The sequence below is a fragment of the Calliphora vicina genome, chromosome 3, assembly GCF_958450345.1.
Source record: "Calliphora vicina chromosome 3, idCalVici1.1, whole genome shotgun sequence".
Classification (NCBI taxonomy): domain Eukaryota; kingdom Metazoa; phylum Arthropoda; class Insecta; order Diptera; family Calliphoridae; genus Calliphora; species Calliphora vicina.
In genome coordinates, this window is record NC_088782.1 from 83,432,257 (window position 1) to 83,455,804 (window position 23,548).

The window sequence follows — 23,548 nt, forward strand, 5'->3', positions numbered from 1 at the left end:
TGCGCAGTATGCTTAGGGTCGTTATCTTGCTGGAAAATCCATTTATTTCCCAGGCCAAAACTATCAACAAATGCCTTAATATTTTGTTCCAATATGTTTTTATATTAATAGCGGTCCTTGTTACGCTCGACAAAAACCAAACGAACCACTCCAGATGACGCCATGGCACCCCAAACCATAACTTTGGCTCCACCATGTTTGACTATAGGTACAATATTCTTTGGATCAAGAGCAGTGTTTGGTTTTCTCCAAACCTTGGATCGGACATCACTTACGAAAATATTATACTTACTTTCGTCGGCAAATATAACACGATTCCAAAAATCCATACCCTTGTCCATATGAGCTTTATCAAACTCAAGCCAAAGTTTACGTTTCTTCGTTGAAATGAGTGGTTTTTTGCGATATGTTCTGCTATTTTTCGTGGAGTAACAATGTTATTGGAACATTTTTCGATCTGTCCCGCCAATTTTGGGGCGCTTATTTTCGAATCCTGGTTCACTAATTTCAAAATATTGGTAACATCACGTCTCGAAAGCTTCTTATGTCTGCCAGCTTTTGGCTTATTTTCTGTTCTATTGGTGTTATTATGTTTTATGATCGTATGTACAGTAGCAGACTTAATTTTGTTGTCTTAGCAATTTCTCCATACAATTTATCTTCCTTTCGGAGATTTGCGACCATATTCCGAACTGGAATATGAATATCTTTTCAATTTATCATTTTTAAGGATAAAAATTCAAAAAAATCTTTAATTATCGCTTTAATAATTGTAATGTTTGTAAATTTAAATAAATCAACAAAATTAACTGTTATTTCCTTTTCTTTGTTTTAAATATTATATTATGTTAGAAGATACTACGTTGTATGTAGACTTTTTTCCCGCTAATTTCTATGTTTTTTCCCAATAATTTCTATGTTACATTTTTTCACATTCTTTTTTACTTCAAATGGTCTTAATATTAAATACCTTAAACATTGCTATGACATCTTTTTTAATTATCGCCACTAATTCTCTAAAACTTCAAAATCGTAGGGTGTATTTAGACTTTTTTCCTTGCTGGTTAACATTGACGACTGCGATCATCAATGTAGATTTTGTTTTTGTTTATCGTATGATATTTTAAAAATGTGTGTTTTGAAAGTGAGTTTTTTTTTCTTTTTTCTTTGTATGAATTGGTTTTAACAACAAAAAATATTGAATAAAAAGTAGTTTTTCTTTAAATGTATTGGTGTTTACTCTTCCATAAGGAACTTGTGGGCACCCCTGTCTTAAACAATCGTTAAAAATAAATTACTGAATCACACTATCGTTACTGCAAGCGATTATTTATGTCATAAACATTACGATTGTCGGTTCGTTAAAAGTTAGTGAATCGCACTACTGATCCAGGTTTTCTTTCAATTTTCAAGTCTTCCTTATACATTTAATGGCTTTTGAACCTTAAACCTTCAAATCTGTTGCTATTTTTTTGAAAATCCATATTGGATTTTTTTTAAATCTTTAATACTATTATCGGATATCGCATAGATGCATATTTCGGAATTACCAATATATACTTGGAATTTTAAAATTAAGAACATTAAATTTCAATATAAAAATTAAGTAAGCATTGTTAATACTGTTATATAAAACACTGAAAATATTTTGAGAGTATCAAATGAGTCTCGGATGTATCATACATAGAGTATTCAAAAACCGAAGCCGAAAACCGGTTTTTTGAACATTTAAAAACCGACCGGTTTCGAATATTTCATATTTTCGAAATATTCGACAAGCCGGAATAACCGGTTTTTTAAAATTATCTTCTTTTATATGATACATATACAATTATATAAAAATGTTCGGCTTTTATATAATTTTTCTAGATTTTTATTCTGAACCCTTCCTTATTACTTTTTTATATGCAAGCTAAACACAGCTTCATTTAAAATATCCATCAATTTGATTTATATTTTCTTGTGCACATTAAAAAAAAAAACTAAATATAAATTTTGTTCACATGTTTTTAAAAATACTAAGGTAAGCAAAAATTGTATATAAATTAATAAATAATTTAAAGTTTTTTCTATTTTATTAGAAATGAGCAGCGTTTGGAAATATTTTACAAAAAATGACAACAAGTCTCAAACAGCAAGATGCACGAAATGCCCAAAAATTTTGAGCTGCCGGGGATCATCCACATCCGGACTGATAAATCACCTTCGCAATGAGGCAAAGAGGCGCCGTCATCATCAAATGTTGAAAAAATTCCATTTACCGGTTAAAAAAACATCGCTGAAATTTTTGCTAGATGCGTTTCGGAAGATGGTATGTCGGTAAGAGCCGTAAAAAATTCGAAAATAATAATAGATTATTTAAAAATGAAAGGACTTAAAATGCCAGAAAGTGAGAATACAATTTGGAGTTTGATTGAACAGTTTTATAAAACTAAAAAATTGGCAATTATTGACAATTTTATACTAATTAAAGAACAAAATGGGAGATTTTCAATAATAGTTGATGAGTGGAGTGACAACTCAAATATAAAATATATTAATGTCTCTTACGGTCATATAATCCTACAAAACGTACACATGAAGTGTTCAACTTGGGTTTGGAGGAAATTAAAATTCGTGGTACGGCAGTAAATATTGAATATTTAGTAAAACAAAAACTGGATGAATTTAACTTGTCACTTGAAACTAATGTCGTCGCTTCAACACATGACGGAGCTGCGGTAATGAAAAAATATGGTACAAATATTTTGCCGGAGTCACAGCTCTGCATGAATCATGCCATCCATTTGTGCGTAGTAGATGTTATCTACTCTACTCTACTGAGGAAATTGATGACAACGAAGAAATGTTAGAAGATGACGGAAATAAAAACAGATGAAGAATTTGAAATTGGCATTGACATAGATGCTTCTCTTAATGTCTGTTCCGAAGTGGGAGATGTTGTAGAAAAATTACGCAAATATGTAAAGATTTTCAATAAATCGAATGAAAAACAAAAAAGGCTTCAAAATTTTTTTTTTAAAAACCAAGACGGTAAAGAGTTAAAGTTAATATCCGATGTTAAACACAGATGGAATTCACTATCAAAAATGATTGAAAATGTTTTAAGAATATGGAAATGTGTAAATCATGCTTTGCTAGACTTTTCTTTAATACCACAAAATATGCACAATAGACATGCCCTTAAAAAATAGATTTGCTTTGGATGGGTTGTTCGTTAGTAGCTAAAACTAACTAATGCAAAATTTAAGTGAAAACGGATAACTAAAACACGTGCCGGAAATCGATTGAAAGTTGTAAAATTGGGTAAATAATGGTACTTTTTCCTAAATATCTTAAAAAATGTCCCTATTTAAGTACTGTTTTTTAAATATTTTCAATAAACCTAAGCTTCTAGAGAAAATTATCTTTCTAACAATGTATAAAGCATGAGTTAAAATAACCAAGTTATTAGCATTTCCCTACGTCATATATTCAAGAAAAACGTCATTTTTGTATTATTTGCTCACTGTTTAGCATGCAAAAGTTATGTAAACAACTATGTCAACAATAGAAATGCGAGTAAAATATGAGTAAACTAGCACTTTTTGCTCAATATTTGGTCAGATAAAACTCGTATAACTTTGTTATTTTTCATTAGAAATTATTATTTTATACCTTGTTAGAAAGATAATTTTCTCTAGAAGCTTAGGTTTATTGCAAATGTTTAAAAAACAGTATTCAAATATGGAATTTTTTTAAGATATCGGAAAAAGTACCATTATTTACCCAATTTTACAACTTTCAATCGATTTCCGGCACGTGTTCTAGTTATCCGATTGCACTTAAATTTTGCAGTAGTTAGTTTTAGCTGCTAATGAACAAAATAAGACCCATCCAAAGCAAATCTATTTTTTAAGGGCATGTCTAATGTCTAATGCACAATAATTGTGAAAAAGGCTTATGATAAGACTTAATGAACGCAGAATAAAAGTAGTAAACACCCTTATAGTTTACTTAAGTTCAGGAAAGTACCCAACTAATGACCACATTTTGAAATACTCCACCAAAGCAGAATCCAAAGAGTTTGCCGTGAAATTATATAATCGTTTATTTCCATGCAATGAGCTGAATGAAGAATTAGTTGTAGTTCTGATGTTGATTTAAGTTTTGAAATTGACAATTCTACAAGTCTAATTTCCGATTTAAACAGCACAATAAGTAGTATACAAAATCCAAAAAAGACCTGAAAACAGCATTCGTCATTATATGATGATTTTATATACCTGTAAAATGCAACAAAAGAACGGAAAAGCTGGAAATCTTATATAACTGCCTTTTAACAATCTGTCCAACTTCAACATTCAGCGAGCGGGTTTTTCAACATCAAGTTTTATTAAAAACGAACAAAAAAATCGCTTAAAAGCTCATCATTTAAATTGCATACTATTTTTATAGTATTATTTTAGAAAAAACTAAGTTTCGCAATAAGTTTTTATACCTGATATCGATCTCTTTGTTTTTTTTTTGTTAATTTTTTGATAGAAAATGAATTTTAAAAATTTTTGTTATAAAAATGATTTTAAAACTAATAATTTCTTGAAATGTGTTTCATTTTCTTCTTTATAATATAAAACCATGTATATGTATTATAAATATTGAATTCCTTGTTAATATATAAAAAATTTATAAAATAAAATAAGAAAAACCGGTTAACCGTTTTTTTTTATACAAAACCGTATTCGAAACCGGTTTTTTAAAAATTGCAATTTTTCGAATTATTCGAAAACCGGTTTTTGGAATATACCGGTTTTTTTAATAATCTAATCATACATAATAATTTTACCATCCCTGGCGTCAAGGATCAAATACTATTTTCTACTGTGTATGCAAAATTTAATTATACTGCCGGTATGATAACGGTATTGGAACTGGTATGATACAGGTATTGATTTGCGATTGATACCGGTATGATAAAGGTATTGATACAGTTATGATAACGGTATTGTACCGGTATGATACCGGTATTAGGGGAAACGGTATTTGAATACCGGTATTTTACCGAAATAATTATTTCGGTATCGGTATCAATACCGGTACTCAATTTTAAACGATATTTATAACGATATTAATAACGGTATCGGTTGCCAGTCTTGGTTTTGAGTTACAAAGCATTTATTTTGATATATATCCAACTCGCATCCCACTAAACGAAAATATCTAAGCTTTCTTTTGAGAAGAAAAGGCCCATTTTGAAAAAAAAGTCCAAAAAGTTTCTGATTTCGGAAAAAAAACATTGAATAAATAGCTACCTAAAGTATTTAGGACACATTTTGCTAAGAACAATAGGTAATAAGGATGAGAACACCTACTTGGCCAAAATGTCAAATTTTGACCCCCTCTAACTCAAAAAGTTCTCGACCGATATTGTTGAAAAATTGGAGCAAATTTCATCCCGATCAGAAAACATCGATTTCAAAAGTAGGTTTACTTGACATGAAATCCCCCATATATAAAAATTCGAATACACTTAATGATCTAAACTTGACTTTTGTAATAACAAAATACCTACCTCTTCAGTATTTTCAGCATCATCCTTAAAATGTTTAGATCGTCGCTTGTCATTTACAGCCAAAAGCTGGTTTACTTTGGACTGTTTTGCTAGATCCAAAGCTTCTTTTTTACTACGGAGAGCACAATCCTCCAAAGTCTCTGCAGCTTCAAACATGCCTTGTCTTCTATAAAGAGCTCCGAGGTTCTTTAAAGTTGTTGTAACCGTTGGGGAATCTACTTTTGCAGCTTTGTGCCAACCACCATATTCTCCGTAAGGAGTATTTTCCCTATTGTCATATTTATGTTCTTCACGTTCTTCTGCAACCTAAAAAATATTTTATAAATCAAGATATTAATTATAAAACATATCGAGGGCTTTTATTGAAGAACCTACATATATGTTAGATTTTCATGAAAATAAGTTTAGCTGGGAAAATATTTAAAAAAATTTACCTCATTAATTGTATTACATACATATTTTAAAATTCAAAATACTTATAAGTTTTTATTAAAATTTGTTTTCTTATTTTATTTAATTAATTAAAAATGGCTATGTATTACTAGGGTATTCATTCGAATAATGATCGCTCGATTAATCGAATAATTTTTTACGAATAATTATTCGAACAACTTAAAAATTACCATTTTATAACGAATAACGAATAATTCGAACAATTTTATTTAGAATAATCGAATAAAACGTATAAATGATAAACTTTTTGCGTATTTATAAATGCGTCAATCATGCACTGTCTGACCTTAAATTTGCCACGTTCACTGACAGTGATATAAAACTTTGGACAGATTTGTGTAATTCCCTAAGACCACTTGATTAAGGAAAGATTCGACAACGTTGATAGAGCTTAAGGGTATAACACAATTTGTTATAAATAATTTAGAAAATGTAAATAATTCATTTACTAAAGAATTAGTTACTCATTTTAAAACCCGAATTAATGAACGACGTAAACAAGTTTTTAATACGTTTATATTGTACTTGAATTCAGGATCAGTCCAACTAGCTCACATTTTTTAACCAGTTTTGAGGCAATAAATCACAGGAAACAGCTAGACCTTTCAAATTTCGTACATATAATAATAATAATGAGTTTTTAAGTCTTCAGTAAAAAGTTTAAGTCAATCGGGCAGTGCCACGCCCATTTTCAGTAGGTGGATTAAAGTGCAACGGCGGTTGAAGATCACTGGAAAATAATAAGTGTCTGACTTTCAATTAGGTCACATAAATGCTCATAAAAGACTTAAGTAATCATTTCAAGTCAATTCGCCTACTGCCACACCCACCTCTAGTGACAGGAAATATATGCATGGCGATAGGCTGATCTTGAAATTGAACGATAATTGAGAAGATGAATATAAAAAGTTTAAGTCAATCGGGCAGTGCCACGCCCATTTTCAGTAGGTGGATTAAAGTGCAACGGCGGTTGAAGATCACTGGAAAATAATAAGTGTCTGACTTTCAATTAGGTCACATAAATGCTCATAAAAGACTTAAGTAATCATTTCAAGTCAATTCGCCTACTGCCACACCCACCTCTAGTGACAGGAAATATATGCATGGCGATAGGCTGATCTTGAAATTGAGCGATAATTGAGAAGATGAATATAAACAATTTTATTTTAAAATGTATATGGGAGCTATCACTAGTTATCGCCCAAAAATTAGGTGACATGTTCTCTGTGTATATGGAACTTATTTGTGTTGAATATTATTTGAATACCAACATCTGTAAGAAATTTAAACTCGTTAAAATGATTTTTGGAAGTGGTGCTTATATGGGCTATGACTAATTATGGATCGATCGTTATAAAATTTGGTTACATGAATAGAACTTTTTTCCAAAATGGGCCCTCTTTTTTAATTTTTTTTCCTCAAATGAAAACTTAGGTCCTTTAAGGAATAGACTCAAGCTTTCTTTTGAGAAAAAAATTTAAAAAAGGGCCCATTTAAAAAAAAACTGGATTTTTTTCCAAAATGGGCCCTCTTTTTAAATTTTTTTTCCTCAAATGAAAACTTAGGTCCATTCCTTTGAGGAATAGACCCAAGCTTTCTTTTGAGAAAAAAATTTAAAAAAGGGCCCATTTTAAAAAAAGCTAGATTTTGCAAAAAAAAGTAAAAAGTGAATATTTTGAGTTACAAAACATTTATTTGGATAGATATCCCACTCGCATCACACTAAGCGACTAAATAGGTCTTCAAGGAAAATATATGAGCTTTCTGTTGAGCAAAAAAAAAAGGGCCCATTTCGAAAAAAAAGCCAACAAAGTTTTTGATAAACTATTTGGGACACATTTTGCTAAGAACAATAGGTAATAAGGATGAGAACACCTACTTGGCCAAAATGTAAAATTTTGACCACCTCTAACTCCGAGAGGTCTGATCTTGTTGAAAAATTGTGGCTGAATTACTATCCAATAGGTCAAACCTTGGTGCAAATTTCATCCCGATCGGAAGACATCGATTTTAAAAGTTGGTTCACTTGACGTGAAATCCCCCATATATATAACTTATTTGTATTGAATTTTAATGGAATACCCACATTTTTAAGAGATATATGATGGTTGAAGTGATTTTCGGAAGTGAGCCTTATATGGGAGCTATGTCTAATTAACCCTCCGGTACTCGCTACTGATCTAGTTGATACAGGCCAAATTTTTTTAAACACCCTAACACCCTATTTTTTGATAAAAATATATTTACACCCTATTTTTTTATAAAAATATATTTATACTGCAATTTTATTTGTATTATTTTTTTAAATACTTTGAATTTAATACTGTTTTTTATGTTTTCGAAATAAAAAGTGAAGAGATTATTTTCAAACACACCTTTCTTTTATTGATATCAGTTTGATACATTGCGACTATTCTCGATTGAAAATGATTGCGACTAACGGAGGGTTAAGGACCGATCGTCAAAAAATTTGGTGGTGCGATTTGGGCTTATATACACTTATTTGTGCTGAATTTCGTTTGGGTATCTATATAACTAAGATTTTTATGAGAGCTTAACTATTTTCAGATAGGGCAATCGTATGAGGGCTAGGGCCATTCTAACAAAATTCAATAGGCTTTGTCCCTGTGACAAGAGAAAATCTTAAACCAAATTTTGTCGAATTATCTTTAAAATTACAACCTGTAGTTTGATTACAAGGTTTACATTGACAGAAGGACAGGCGGACATCGCTTAATCGACTCAGAAAGTGATCCTGAGCAGTAGAGTTGGGTTTATTAGCTCAGTGAAGTGACCGCTCTTTTCAGCTCAGCTCACTGAAATGAACTAGGACGCTCTTTTAGCTCATTAGCTCAGTATGTTGTATAATGACCATTTCATTTTGAGAATTGCTTGTAGTGAATTAAATCAATTAGTTGTAAAAACACACAGTCTTTTGACAATTGGAGATTTATGCGTGAAATAATTGATTAAAATTTTAAAAAATAAAATTGTATTTTATTTAAACTAATATTTTTGCGGAAAAAAGAGTTAAATTTTTATTATTTCTAATTTCCGATGCTAACCAAATGTTTAGACAATATTTGTTAAGCAGAACATTCACTAACTATAAGGTATTCTTTTACCACAAAATAATAAAATTACCAAAAACTCAAGATATTAACTGGAATTTGAAAAAGGAAAAATATTTTGATGATCTGATAATTCTGATCCAAAATAAAAATGTGACAATAACTAAACCAAAATGAATATTGTTGCAATTTTTTGGGTCAATTGGCAAAATATATATTTTTTACCTGACTTTTACAACTTATATATATATGATCAACAAAATCTCTACTAAAAATTCGAAAGAAAAATAGTTTTGTGATACAATTTGTATATTTTCAACATTAACTTAATTATTTTATGATATAACAATATATAAATAGAATTTCTGAATTTAAGGAATAAGATTTTATAAATCTTATTCCTTAAATTCAGAAATTCTAAACTGTCATTCCAAAAAACAGCGAAAAACCCACGATAGGTCGCTCATGGCAGCAGACAAATGTTCTGTTGATGTAGCAGTATAGTAAAAAAGTGCATAAGATATATATTTTCTAAAAAAAGTGATTGAAATAATATTGCTAATTTAATTAAAATATCAGTACTTTGATTTTTTTTAATTATGTTTTTTGGTAGATATAATCCCACTAATGTATTTTTGAAATAGTATTTATTTTACTAATTACATAATTTCAATTACAATTATTATTTTAACAATAACAATTATGTATTTCCCTTTTTCATTATTATTTTATGAAATATACTTACAAACTGTAGCAATACTCTTTCTTTATTTCATTCTACATCAACATACCATAAATAAATTCACACTCATTCAATAGCACACATATAAAAATTCCTTCATGAAAACAAAAACAATTTGAATAACTCTAATAATTCTTGAAACAAAAATATAAGTAAAAATATAAACAAAAATCCCTGCAGTTCATTGCACTAGTTCCGCTACGTCGAATTCGTTGGCCACTAAGAACTACTACTAGTGAATTTTCAACCCACTCGCAACGTTATTGACTGGTGAATTTAACACGGGGATGTCATTGCAAGTGGCCGATTGGCACACTCTGCATAACACTTCACTACTAAATTCAGTAGTGAAAATACTCCAGCATTTGAGAAAAAAAGAAAAAAGAAATTTTTCTGAGAGCGGGGTTGAACACATAACCTCTCGTTTTCTAGTCAAATGCTCTAACCACTAAACCACAGAGCTCTTATTTGTACTGCTCTCTAATTGTTATTAAGAATAACATGTGAGTCTACTCTCTATTTTTGCATTTTCTACATCATCACTGAGAATGAAAACACAAACGGCCACATTCAGCATTACATGTGGCCATCGAAGTGGTATATTTTAGAAGATTTTATTTTTCTTGATTTTTTTTCAAAAACTAAAGACAAATAGCTGCCACATCGAACTAGTTAGTTGTAGAAGTAGTAATATAGCTGGTGCAAGGTTTCCAATTGGCACTTTTCAAACTGCTGGGATATATACGCGGCAGCATACGATCATATACATACATACATAACAAACCTACATTCGAATGATCGTTTTATTTTTGTAGGACACAATACTCACTCACTTTTCAATGTCAGTGAGCGAAAGAATGTTACAGAATTGACGAGTAAAGTGATACATTGAAGATGACAAATGAATGTGCTTTGCAGCTCTTTCATGAGTACTGAAAGAAACATGAGCATAAAACAAAACCGCTAAGTTGAATACGCTCAGTGCTGAGCTGAAAACGCTCAGTATGATGAATGATTCACTTCGCTCAGTTGAGTGAATAGCTCAATTGAACTAGGTCATTCATGAGCTACACAACTCTACTGAGCAGATTGGTGTACTATAATGTGGGTGGTGTACAATATTTTTGCACGTTATAAACATCAGCACTAACCCAATATACCCTCCCCACTATGGAGGTGTAGGGTATAAATATCCAAATTTTTAAGTTATACGCTATAGCGTATATTTTAAAAATTTTGATATCTGGAAATAAATGTTTATAAACAGTGGAAGATGGTTTTTCCAAAAAATTATAGACATTATTACCTTTCCCCACATATAAATTATTTCACGGATACTCTCGGATAAACAAAGTTCTATTCCAAAGAATATATGGACGACAGCAAAAACTTCACAAAGAAGACACACATGTTGACACAAAAAATTATTTACCACATCTACTTTTTTTTGAAAGTTTTAATAACATTTAAATTTACATGTGTTTTCCATTTTAAAAATTTTTATAATCTTAAAAGTTTTTGTTTGACTACTAAAACTCTTTTGTTGTTTCATTATGATTGAATGTCAGAAAATGTAGCAAAGCAAAACTTGGCAGCTCGGCATGTCGTCATGAGTTGCCACTAGCGTTTGGGGTCCGGGATTTCCCGTAAAATTATTGTCGGGAATTCCCGGGAAATTTAAAATTTTTTAAATTATTTATCAAAAAAATTATTTTACCTATGATTCAAAACAAATATTTTAGTTTTATTTCATTTGATACTGTTTGATCTTACACACACTTGTAAGAGTAAATGATAATGTTTCCGAAATACAAATGGAGCAAAATTTTAAAAACAAATTAGAATATGCAATCAATATTGCAAAAGAAAACCCTAAACATTTAAAATCAAATGCTGAAAGTGTTTTTAAACGGCAATTAGCTTTATTTGAAGCATATACCAATCGGACAAAAAATTTAGATTGTCTTTATAATAACCACTTATTTCCGACATCGCGAACAAAAATAAGTACTTATTCCGCCGGAAAAATAAGTAGTCTAATTGTCAAATTCCCCTTATTTTTCGGCTTATTTGTAAGCCAAGTTTTTGCTGGGTTATTGAATGCCTCAGTTATTTTGAAAACTCATTTTTTAAAAAAATAGTTCTATGACGAACATATACATATGTACATAACATTATTTGTATGAAATAATATTTAATAAAATGATATCCAAATATTCTAACCAATTTTTTTGTTTTATTTTAATACAATTGAATTGTAATGTATTGTTTTTCTTTTTGTTTTTAATAAAATGGCACAATTTTATAAAGTAATTTTCTTTTTTACTTATTTTACTAGTAGTAAAAAATTAAATTTTTCATTCCCGTTTCCCGGGAAATAAAATTATCAGGGAAACCCCAAACCCTAGTTGCCACATGACTTTCATTTTTAAATTGGAGTGTTTCAAAGTATTAAATATAATATTCCGTTATTATTTTTTTTAAATGGTTGACTTGAACAATTAACTTTTCCTCAAAAATCTGTCATTGGCCCCATCGTGCATAGCTCCAAAATGGAAACTAAAGAGTTTTCGAGTTAATTGTTTGTTCGGGAGGGAATCTGATCAGAATATTTTTGATGAAAATTAATTGATAGACTTTGTTTTCGATTGTTTTTTAAACAATCAATACGTGAATTGAACTTAAACGTTATTTTTTAACAATAAAATATTAAAAAGCCTACATCAAAACTTCATTCTTTACTTTTTTAAAAAAATTAAAATTATTCGAATAATTCGATTAATTTTAAACAAGTTAAAATATCTTATTCGTATATAGAATTCATTGTCACTGTTACTTTTATGTTACATTTCTATAATCAAGTTTCAATAATTTTTAGGTGGCTTTGTTACGTTTCCGAAGTACCAACTGGAGATTCTTTGGAGTATAAAATAGCAGTATCATCTACATACGTTGCAGTATATAAATCATCAACGATGGGATAAAAATTGTGTAAGGAATTAGACCCCAAACGAAAAATCATTCCCATTGACATAGACATAAGGAGTGAGATCGAAAAATTCTTAACACACGTTTTTCATTACATTTTTTAACCCAAGTATTATTTGAATTTTTTTTTGATCAAGTTACCTTTGAAAAACATGTCAGTTATTATGTGTAATGTCAATTATATTAATTTTTTTGTTAATCTGATTAAAATGAGTGACCAGAAAAAAGTGCGTACTGAAATTATTAAATATTTTCAACAAAACCCAACTTGGTCTTACAAAAAGTTGGCCAAGCATACAAAGGTCTGCCGTCAAACTGTTTCCAATGTTATTAAACAGTACCGGGAGAACTTGTCAGTTGATAGAAAACCTGGTTCAGGTAGAAGGAATGGTCCACATGATGTTTCTAAAGCCAAAAAAATAGAACGCATTTTCAAAAGAGCTCCCAACACATCCGGTAGGAAAGCAGCCCGGTTAGCTCAGTGCTCGGACTATTTGGTACGAAAAGTTAAAGCTAATGCAGGTTTAAAAACATACAAGGCTCAAAAAGTTCCTGACAGGAACGCTACTAAAAATTTAGAGGCCAAAAACAGAGCACGGAAATTGAAGTCAAGTTTTATAAAAAAATATTCTTGCTGCATAATGGATGACGAAACGTATGTTCTGGCAGATTTTTCGCAACTTCCAGGTCAAAAATTTTATGTTGCTGATGCTCGAGGGAATGTTGAAGAAAAGTTTAGGACCCAAAAGCAGACAAAATTTCCCAGAAAGTTCTTGGTATGGCAAGCAATATGCAGTTGCGGCAAAAGAAGCCACTCATTTGTTACAACGGGCTCTATAAATACCGAAATTTACATCAAGGAATGTTTACAAAAAAGGCTGCTTCCATTCATAAGACTTCATAATGTGTCCACTTATTTTTGGCCTGACTTGGCATCCTGTCACTATGGCAAACAAGCCCTTGAGTGGTACAAGAACAATAATGTGGTATTTGTACCAAGAGAGGCAAATCCTCCAAACTGCCCGGAGCTAAGGCCAGTGGAGAGATATTGGGCTCTTGTTAAAAGAGAATTGAAGAGTACAAAAAAGGTGTCCAAAAGTGTGGTAGATTTTAAACGGAGATGGACTACATGTTCGAGCAAAGTGACAGAAAGCACTATAAAAACGTTAATGGAAGGGTTTCCGAAAAAGGTTCAAAATTTCATCACTAGTGATTAAAACTATAAAAATATTTTTTTTTGTAAATTGTAATAATAATTTCAATCAAATAAAAAAAAATTAAAGCTGTAAGTTTAGTGGTTTCTTTTTTATAAACATATATGTATGTTAAGAATTTTTCGATCTCACTCCTTACATCCAAAGTTATTTGCACCGAATATGGATTGTTCTGTTGGTGAAAACTAATTTTGATTGGGCTTCAAATTACCTACAAAACAAAGATTTTTCTTTTGGAAAGAGATTGAGACCAAATTTAGTTCTGATTTATGTAAAAACTACAGTAAAACAAGATGGAGGTTCAAAAATGTGTTGGGGTCCATTTTGTTATATTAGCAACAACTACCATTTCTATCAGGACAATGATCCGAAGCATAATGCTTATAATGTTGGGTCAGGGTTTTTGTATAACTGTCTGCATGTTATGGAGACACACATAAAGAGTTAAAGCGAATTATTTATGACGAAGAAAAAATTAACTGTACGAGTTTGACTTTTAACCAGGGTTTCGAAGAACTACTAAAAGCAGTCGTATTTTACTGAATAGTTAACTTTTTACAGTCTCATGCTTAAAAAAAAGTAACTAGTTTCAGCTTTTGATCACATGGTTACTGAAAACAGTTGACTGTGCACACACATTACAACAGCAAGCAGCAATCGATTTTGTTTTTTTCCAGCAGCCGCCATGTTTCAGTTTTCAACTCTACCGAACTGATTACACGACTTCAGCAGCAAAAACATTTCTGTGTGTGCTGCTTACGCATTGTCAGTTTCGAGTTTTGTTTTTCGTACTACGCAGCGTAACAAAAACTGCTAGCTCGACTGAATAGTACGACTGGCTAGTTCGGCTGGTTGGTTAGAATTTGTTGTTGTATACACTTTGTGAAGCTAAAGGCCCAACTATAATATTGTTACGTTTTAACCTTTTCAAAACGCTGGTTTATTTCCTTTAAATAAACCGGATACTTTTGATTGCAAATAAAAGCCGTTTAGTAGTTTGAAAATTGTAACAACTCTTTATTTCTTTAAAATGTACAACAACAACAGAATTAAATAGCCACTCAATGTTTTTTATACACGTTTATAAATTCTCAGAATTACAGACACAATTTATAATGTACACGAATTTACTTTGAAAACACAACACACTTTAAGGCACTTAGATGATGTTTATTCGAAAAGCGTCTCTGATAAACTCACTAACGACTGCAACCTCTGCCACTATTTATAACACTGCATTACCATCTAGAAAGCTCTTTAACTGTCAAAGTTCGAATATTCTAGATCATACGCCATCTGTGGTGTACTTTCTACAATGTTCTTTAACTGATTATTCGAACTCGAATACAGCGTTGCCAACTTACAATCAAATCAACTGAAAGCTTTTATTTAACAATGCCCACAGATATGTTACAGTTTTACAGCACTGTTACTTGAAAGCATTATGCTACTTTTAAATCAGCCGTTAAAATCGTTATATTTGAATTCAAGTACAATTTCGTAACAATATGCATACACTAGTTTAAGTCAGCTTAAGCAACTGTTCGAATACATATAAAACGTATGTGACAAACTATAATGTACTTAAGAGAGTTTCGTCAAATTTTATTTGCTTAAGCAAAGAGCGAAGCTGGTCGCACATGCCGTAAGTTTGTTTATTGTATACAAAGAGAATAAAGAAAAAATGAAAAGGATGAAGAAAATTAATTTATTTTCATAAAATAATATGAAATACGTATTTTTTTAATTACGTGTTGCACATAAATGTGCAAATGGGGCTAAATTGTTTTGAATGCACATAAGTATATTATGGCCACCTAAAAGTTTCTTTGGATTTTCTTAAGCATTTGACAGTCTTCTCGTTCGGTTTTGACATTAACTTAAGCTAGCTTATGCACATTATAGTTGGGCCTTAAGTTGTATCGTATGGTTTTTGTGTTTACATTTCACAGAGAAAATTTAAGTGTTGTTATTGTTAATAGAGATAAATGCAAAATTCTTATTTTTTCAGAAAAAAATTTAATATACATATATATTCGATTAACATTAAATTTGATTTCATTACATTTATAAAATTCATAATTTTTCATTATAAAAAATTAAATTAATTAATAAAATTACATACATATCGATGGCTTAATATAAAAAAGGCGTAACTCGATTTTTTGTTACTTTACTGGAGAAGGAAAAAACTTAATTAAATCCATAACATTTTAGACACAAGAAAAGTTTTAATGCAATTTTGAATAAGAATGTATTTCTCATTTAAAATGTATTTATATTTATTTCAATGAAGTTATTTAATATACCCTTTTCACATTGATATTTTTGAAAAAAAATTAGTTACATGTACAATATCCCTAATAGGTTTAGAGTCATGTTAGATTACTAATGTTTATTTAAAAATATTATTAAAGCAGTATAAATCGTAATATCAAATTATTCATATTTTGAAAAACAATTATATTATAAAATAAAAAATTAAGAATCAATTTAAGAAATTACATAGACGTATTTGGTATTTTTTTAAAATTAAAATTTTTGGGGTGATATGGTTGAAAACGTGTTGAGTAGTAGTATTATCATAAAATATTACAAATTGTATATTGAAAATATATTTATCTGATTTAATAACAACTTACATTTGAGCATTTAAGCTAAGGTGATATAAAATCGCAAATATTTGTGTTTTTGGTAACTGTTTGGTCTGTTATTCTAAAAAAACGAAATTTGTGTTGCAGCATTTTTTTCAAAATCGAACTTTTTTTCCAAAATGGTCCCTTTTTTAAAATTTTTTTTTTGCTCAAAATAAAGCTTGGTCTAGTCCTTTAAGATCTATTTGGTCGCTTAGTGGGATATAAGCAAAATTAATGTTTTGTAACTCAAGATATACAATTTTTGATTTTTTTCGGCAAAATCTAACTTTTTTTCAAAAGGGGCCCGTTTTTTAAAAATTTTTTTTGCTCAAAAGAAAGCTTAGGTCTATTCCTTTAAGAGCTTTTTGGTCTCGTAGTGAGATGCGAGTGGAATATCTATCAAAATAAATATTTTGTAAGTCAAGACATACAATTTTTGTGTTAGAACATTTATTTTGATACTATCCCACTTGCATCCCACTACGATACCAAAAAGCTCTTAAAGAAATAGACCTAAGCTTTCTTTTGAGCAAAAAAAAAAAAATTTAAAAAAAGGGCCCCTTTTGAAAAAAAAGTTCGATTTTACCGAAAAAAAATCAAAAATTGTATATTACTATCCAATAGGTCTAACCTTGGTGTAAATTTCATCCCGATCGGAAGACATCGATTTTAAAAGTTGGTTCACTTGACGTGAAATCCCCCATATTCCAAATATCATAAAGCAAGTGATCATTATTCAATATAAAATATAATAAAAAAATATCAATAATTTTTATACCCTTCAGCTTCGTGAGAAGGGTATATATAAGTTTGTCATTCCGTTTGTAATTTCTACATTTTTCATTTCCGACCCTATAAAGTATATATATTCTGGATCCTTATAGATAGCGGAGTCGATTAAGCCATGTCCGTCTGTCTGTCTGTCTGTCTGTCTGTCCGTCTGTCTGTCTGTCTGTCTGTCTGTTGAAATCAGTTTTCTGAAGACCCCAGATATCTTCGGGATCCAAATCTTCAATAATTCTGTCAGACATGCTTTCGAGAATTTTGCTATTTAAAATCAGCAAAATCGGTCCACAAATGGCTGAGATATGAGTAAAAAACCAAGACAACCTCGATTTTTTACCTATTTTTTTACCTATATCTGGATTACTAAGACATTAATATAGACAATATGGATATCTAATAATAGATATTTCAAAGACATTTGCAACGACGTATATAAGACCATAGTAAGTTGGACCCACAATGGGTCAAAATCGGGAAAAAATTTTTAACCCGAATTTTTTTTTTTAAAAAAAAAAAATTTAAAAAACAAAAAAAAAATTTTTAAAATTTAAAAAAAAAAAAATTTTAAATTTAAAAAAAAAAAAATTTTAAAATTTAAAAAAAAAAATTTTAAATTTAAAAAAAAAAAATTAAAATAACAATCGAAAATTTTTTTTTTCCAAAAAATTAAAAAACTGAAAAAAAAACTAAATTTTGTTTACCTAAAAATATTTAAAATTTTGAAGTATAATTTGGTGAAGGGTATATAAGATTCGGCACAGCCGAATATAGCACTCTTACTTGTTTATTCTAAATTTATTAATTAATAATTTTATTTAATTTTTTTTAATAAGAAGTATTTTTAATTAAGATATAATGGCCCATAATCATAGTCAAACACTAAAGTCGGTTCTTTTTAAAAACAACTTTAAAATAAAAACCTGCTTTTTATTAATTTGCAACCATAGTCAAAATTAAAGTATTTTTTTAAATTGAACCGACTTTAACTGGGTGCCACCGCAAATGCAAAAATGTTTTCATACAATATACTAGAGTTGGGTTTATTAGCTCAGTGAAGTGACCGCTCTTTTCAGCTCAGCTCACTGAAATGAACTAGGTTGCTCTTTTAGCTCATTAGCTCAGTATGTTGTATAATGACCATTTCATTTTGAGAATTGCTTGTAGTGAATTAAATCATTTATTTCTGTTGTTAGTTGTAAAAACACACAGTCTTTTGACAATTAGAGATTTATGCGTGAAATAATTGATTAAAATTTTAAAAAATCAAATTGTATTTTATTTAAACTAATATTTTTGCGGAAAAAAGAGTTAATTTTTTATTATTTTTAATTTCCGATGGTAAGCAAATGTTTAGACAATATTTGTTAAGCAGAACATTCACTAACTATAAGGTATTATTTTACCACAAAATAATAAAATTAACAAAAAACTCAAGATATTAACTGGAATTTGAAAAAGGAAAAATATTTTGATGATCTGATAATTCTGATCCAAAATAAAAATGTGACAATAACTAAACCAAAATTAATATTGTTGCAATTTTTTTGGGGTTTTCCCATTTACATAATGTTAGTTATCAATTGGCAAAATATATATTTTTTACCTGACTTTTACAACTTATATATATATGATCAACAAAATTTCTACTAAAAATACGAAAGAAAAATTGTTTTGTGATACAATTTGTATAAAAATATTTTCAACATTAACTTAATTATTTTATGATATAACAATATATACATAAATAGAATTTCTGAATTTAAGGAATAAGATTTTATTGTTTTACGAAATAACGCAAAACTGTCATTCCAAAAAACAGCGAAAAGCCACGATAGGTCGCTCATGGCGGCTGACAAATGTTCTGTTGATGTAGCAGTATAGTAAAAAAGTGCATAAGATATATGTTTTCTAAAAAAAAGTGATTGAAATAATATTGCTAATTTAATTAAAATATCAGTACTTTGTTTTTTTTTAATTATGTTTTTTGGTAGATATAATCCCACTAATGTATTTTTGAAATAGTATTTATTTTACTAATTACATAATTTCAATTACAATTATTATTTTAACAATAACAATTATGTATTTCCCTTTTTCATTATTATTTTATGAAATATACTTACAAACTGTAGCAATACTCTTTCTTTATTTCATTCTACATCACCATACCATAAATAAATTCACACTCATTCTTCATGAAAACAAAAACAATTTGAATAACTCTAATAATTCTTGAAACAATTCATACAAACGTTGTATCATATCAAAGCAAAAATATATTCGCGGCAGCATACGATCATATACATACATAACAAACCTACATTCGAATGATCGTTTTATTTTTGTAGGACACAATACTCACTCACTTTTCAATGTCAGTGAGCGAAAGAATGTTACAGAATTGACGAGTAAAGTGAAACATGTGAAACATTGAAAATGACAAATGAATGTGCTTGTGCAGCTCTTTCATGAGTACTGAAAGAAACATGAGCATAAAACGCTCAGTGCTGAGCTGAAAACGCTCAGTATGATGAATGATTCACTTCGCTCTGTTGAGTGAATCGTTCAATTGAACTAGGTCATTCATGAGCTACACAACTCTACAATATACAACAAAAAACAGACAAGTGGAAACGCTGAACAGCTGACATACAAAATTAAAGAAAAAATCAAAAAAACTTAAACAATAAAAGTAACCGGGACATCTAAAGAAAGTTGTTTGTTGTGGAAAAGATAAGATTAATTAATAATAATTACGATATTTTGGTACTAATTTTATTGATAAATGTTCAATAATTGCAAAATCTATACCAATATCTTGTAACTTAAACATTTTTTACTTTGTGACGAACTTTTTTACTCGGCGAAGAACAGCTGATGCTGTTGTTAAACGAGTTAAAAACAACTTCAGCTAGTTTTATATTTATAGTCGACTTCAGCGTCAGAAGTATACTTTACCTTGTCTATGATAGACCTAAAGTCCACTCTTAAGTAAAGTCGAGTTTAATTCTCTTAAAATGTACTTTATTTTTGACTATGATTATGGACCAATACATATAAGAATTTCCTATTTATTTCTATTAACAATAATAACATTTAAATTTCCTCTGTGATATGTAAACACAAAAAATCATACGATTCAACCTAGCTTCATAAAGTGTGTGTTGTTGTACACACATTTTAAACAACCAGCCAAACTAGCCAGTCGTACTATTCAGTCGAGCTAGCAGTTTTTGTTACGCTGCGTAGTACGAAAAACAAAACTCGAAACTGACAATGCGTAAGCAGCACACACAGAAATGTTTTTGCTGCTGAAGTCATGTAATCAGTTCGGTAGAGTTGAAAACTGAAACATGGCGGCTGCTGATTCGTTTGGCTGCTGGAAAAAAACAAAATCGATTGCTGCTTGCTGTTGTAATGTGTGTGCACAGTCCAGTGTTGCCACCAAGAAACTACACATGCCAAATGCCTAAATTACACATACGAGAAAAAATTACACATGTAAATAAATATTCGTGATTTCAATAGGAGAAATTGTCTAAAATTGTCATGAATATAAAAAGTTTGTCACAGTGGACTATGGGATGTTTGGACCAAATACGATCACTTTATTGTCAATGGACAATTTTCACTTGCGGTGATTTTAATTTATGCAGGAATTGGATATATGAGGGGTATTAAAGCAAGGTTAGCAATCTCTTTTTTTTAGTGAACTTTTCTAATTTAATGAATTCTTGAGATCAGTCAAATATGTCAATTCCAAAAACGCTTTTAACAAATATTAATCAATGTCCATTTGGAGATTGTTCCATTGGAAGATAAATATTTTTTACTATTTGTTTAAAAATTATAGCTCTGATCATTTTCCTTCCCAGTAAATACTTTACCAGTAAAAAACCAGTGTAACGTTTATATTTTTTAAATTTGTAGTCATAAATTTGAAATAAAGCTTCCAAAATAGTAAGTAAATTTTATTGTTTATTATTTAAAGCCTAGTACTCTGTTCATATCTGCGAAAAATTATGTTTTTTTCATGCGAAAAATTTTACATGCTGTTTGACAGCTTGTTTTTAATTTCGTGCGAAAGAAGTGCTGCGTATGTTATTTCGTGTGGAACAATAAGGTTGCCAGATTTATTTCACATGTTTTCCACAATAAAAACAGAGTACTGCTTTTGCGAAATTATTTCGCATATATTTCATTCCAAATATTTTATATGTAGTTTGACAGCATTTCGCACGAAATTTTGAACAGAGTACCTAGCTTAAAACACAAACCAGAAACCAGACACACAATAGCATAAACACAAAACAGTTCTTACGGGTATAAAAAATAACTAGTAACAATTTACAAATAAATGTTTCTCACACAAATTCCTACCTTCTTGTTTTTTTCTCTTAAGATTGTCTAACGTTACCCCGAAATAACTGCAATTACCATTACCCATATAATAGTTTATACCGTTATCTGTAAATACTGTTACCCTTATTCTATAAACATTTTAAAATTATAAAAATACAAATTTTCGATTTTGGGTTATCTTGAAAATTAACGTTTTTCCAATAACAATTTGTAATAATAGTATTTGTTGTTTTATATTTTTTTCATGTTGGAATTACAAGTCTTATATGTATATTAACTAAAATTTAGTTTCTATTACCAATATTATGCAAAAAAAAAAACGGCGAAATGTCCACCAGGAAAACCAAACATAGCAATCTCCAAATTACTTATCGTATTTTTCTGCAAACCTTAATGCTAATTTAGTTCAAACTTGATTCATATCTTCATCTTATATATAAATAGGCCACATGTTTTTTTGTGGTACACTTTTAAGTATGTTATTGTCCACCAATATTAATAAAACATATATGGTTTTCGAATTTCGGCCACCGGGCGATCCTAGTACATATAATTCCATTATACTGAGTAACAAACGAGTACAATATAATAAATATGAATACATTTAGAGATACTGGATTTTTATTTATCAACTAAAATAGAGGATATAGCTACTTTCCCTTATATAAATGAACATATTGAATTCAGTCGGTTCTGAAATCTGAACAATCCATATGTACATTGACAATATATTTTGGATATAAATGGAATTTAAAATTACACATTCACTCAATTACACATGGGCTACACATCCAAGTTAAAATTACACACAATATGTGTAATTACACATGAAGTGGTAACACTGGCACAGTCAACGGTTTTCAGTAAGCAAATTGTTGAAATTGAAGACTTAAACTTTTTTCAGTTCAGTCGTTACATGAGACTATTTATTTTGGTGCTGAATATTAAATCCTGCTTTTAACCACATTTGCTTTTAAGTTAATTTGCTATTTGTTTCAAATAAAGGTTTTGTTTCGCTATTAATCCCACGAATGAACTTTTGAAGTAACATATGCGGAATGAAATTGCAACAAAACAGAAAACACTATATTTGTTTTCAACGTTAAACCAAATAATATATAAAATCTTTATAAAATAGCCCGTTGTATTAGAAAAAGCAAAAAATTTATTATATTCATGTACTTTTGTGGCAGTTATGAAGAAATTTATATACAGGTATTGAAAATACCGATGTTTGCACTTTTCTGAGCTCCTATTTGAGTTCCATGGTCTTATTTTTCTCGATTTTTTTTATTTATTAATTTATTTATTTTATTTACATATATCATACCTTTTAGTACCATTTTATAACAAGAGTTGGCAATTACTTTATGTGTGTGATATCTGAAATCTGTGAATTTCAATTCCCTGAGAACGCATTTGACCATGGTTTCAGACAAAATTTTAGTTCCCACTGAGGTTCTTCGAAAGAAATATCCATCATTACCAACTTTCTCAACGACTTTTGAGAACTCTACTGACGGATCAACAACTATAGGTGGGGCCTTCTGTGGTTTTTTAGCGGTAGTGGCCGAAGCACTTTGGCTGGTTGATGCTTGGGGATCAACAGTCATTTTATCAATTTTTGATAATATATTAAATTTATTGGATGCTACTGTTGGGATTTGGCCTCTAATATTCAAATGAAGACACGACACTTGTTAACAAATCAAAGGTTTATTCTTGAATGAAGTTAAAATTCACTT

General features: G+C 29.7%; 1 protein-coding gene across 2 annotated transcripts in view; it reads right to left on the minus strand.

Moving 5' to 3' along the window:
• The window catches only part of Klc (kinesin light chain), a 331,732-nt gene that overhangs the window by 37,450 nt on the left and 270,734 nt on the right, over positions 1 to 23,548 (minus strand). For both annotated transcript variants that reach the window (XM_065503173.1, XM_065503172.1), the window contains exon 5: positions 5,552 to 5,857. In XM_065503173.1, the coding sequence (XP_065359245.1) occupies positions 5,552 to 5,857 (306 nt within the window). The remainder of the gene's footprint in view (positions 1 to 5,551; positions 5,858 to 23,548) is intronic.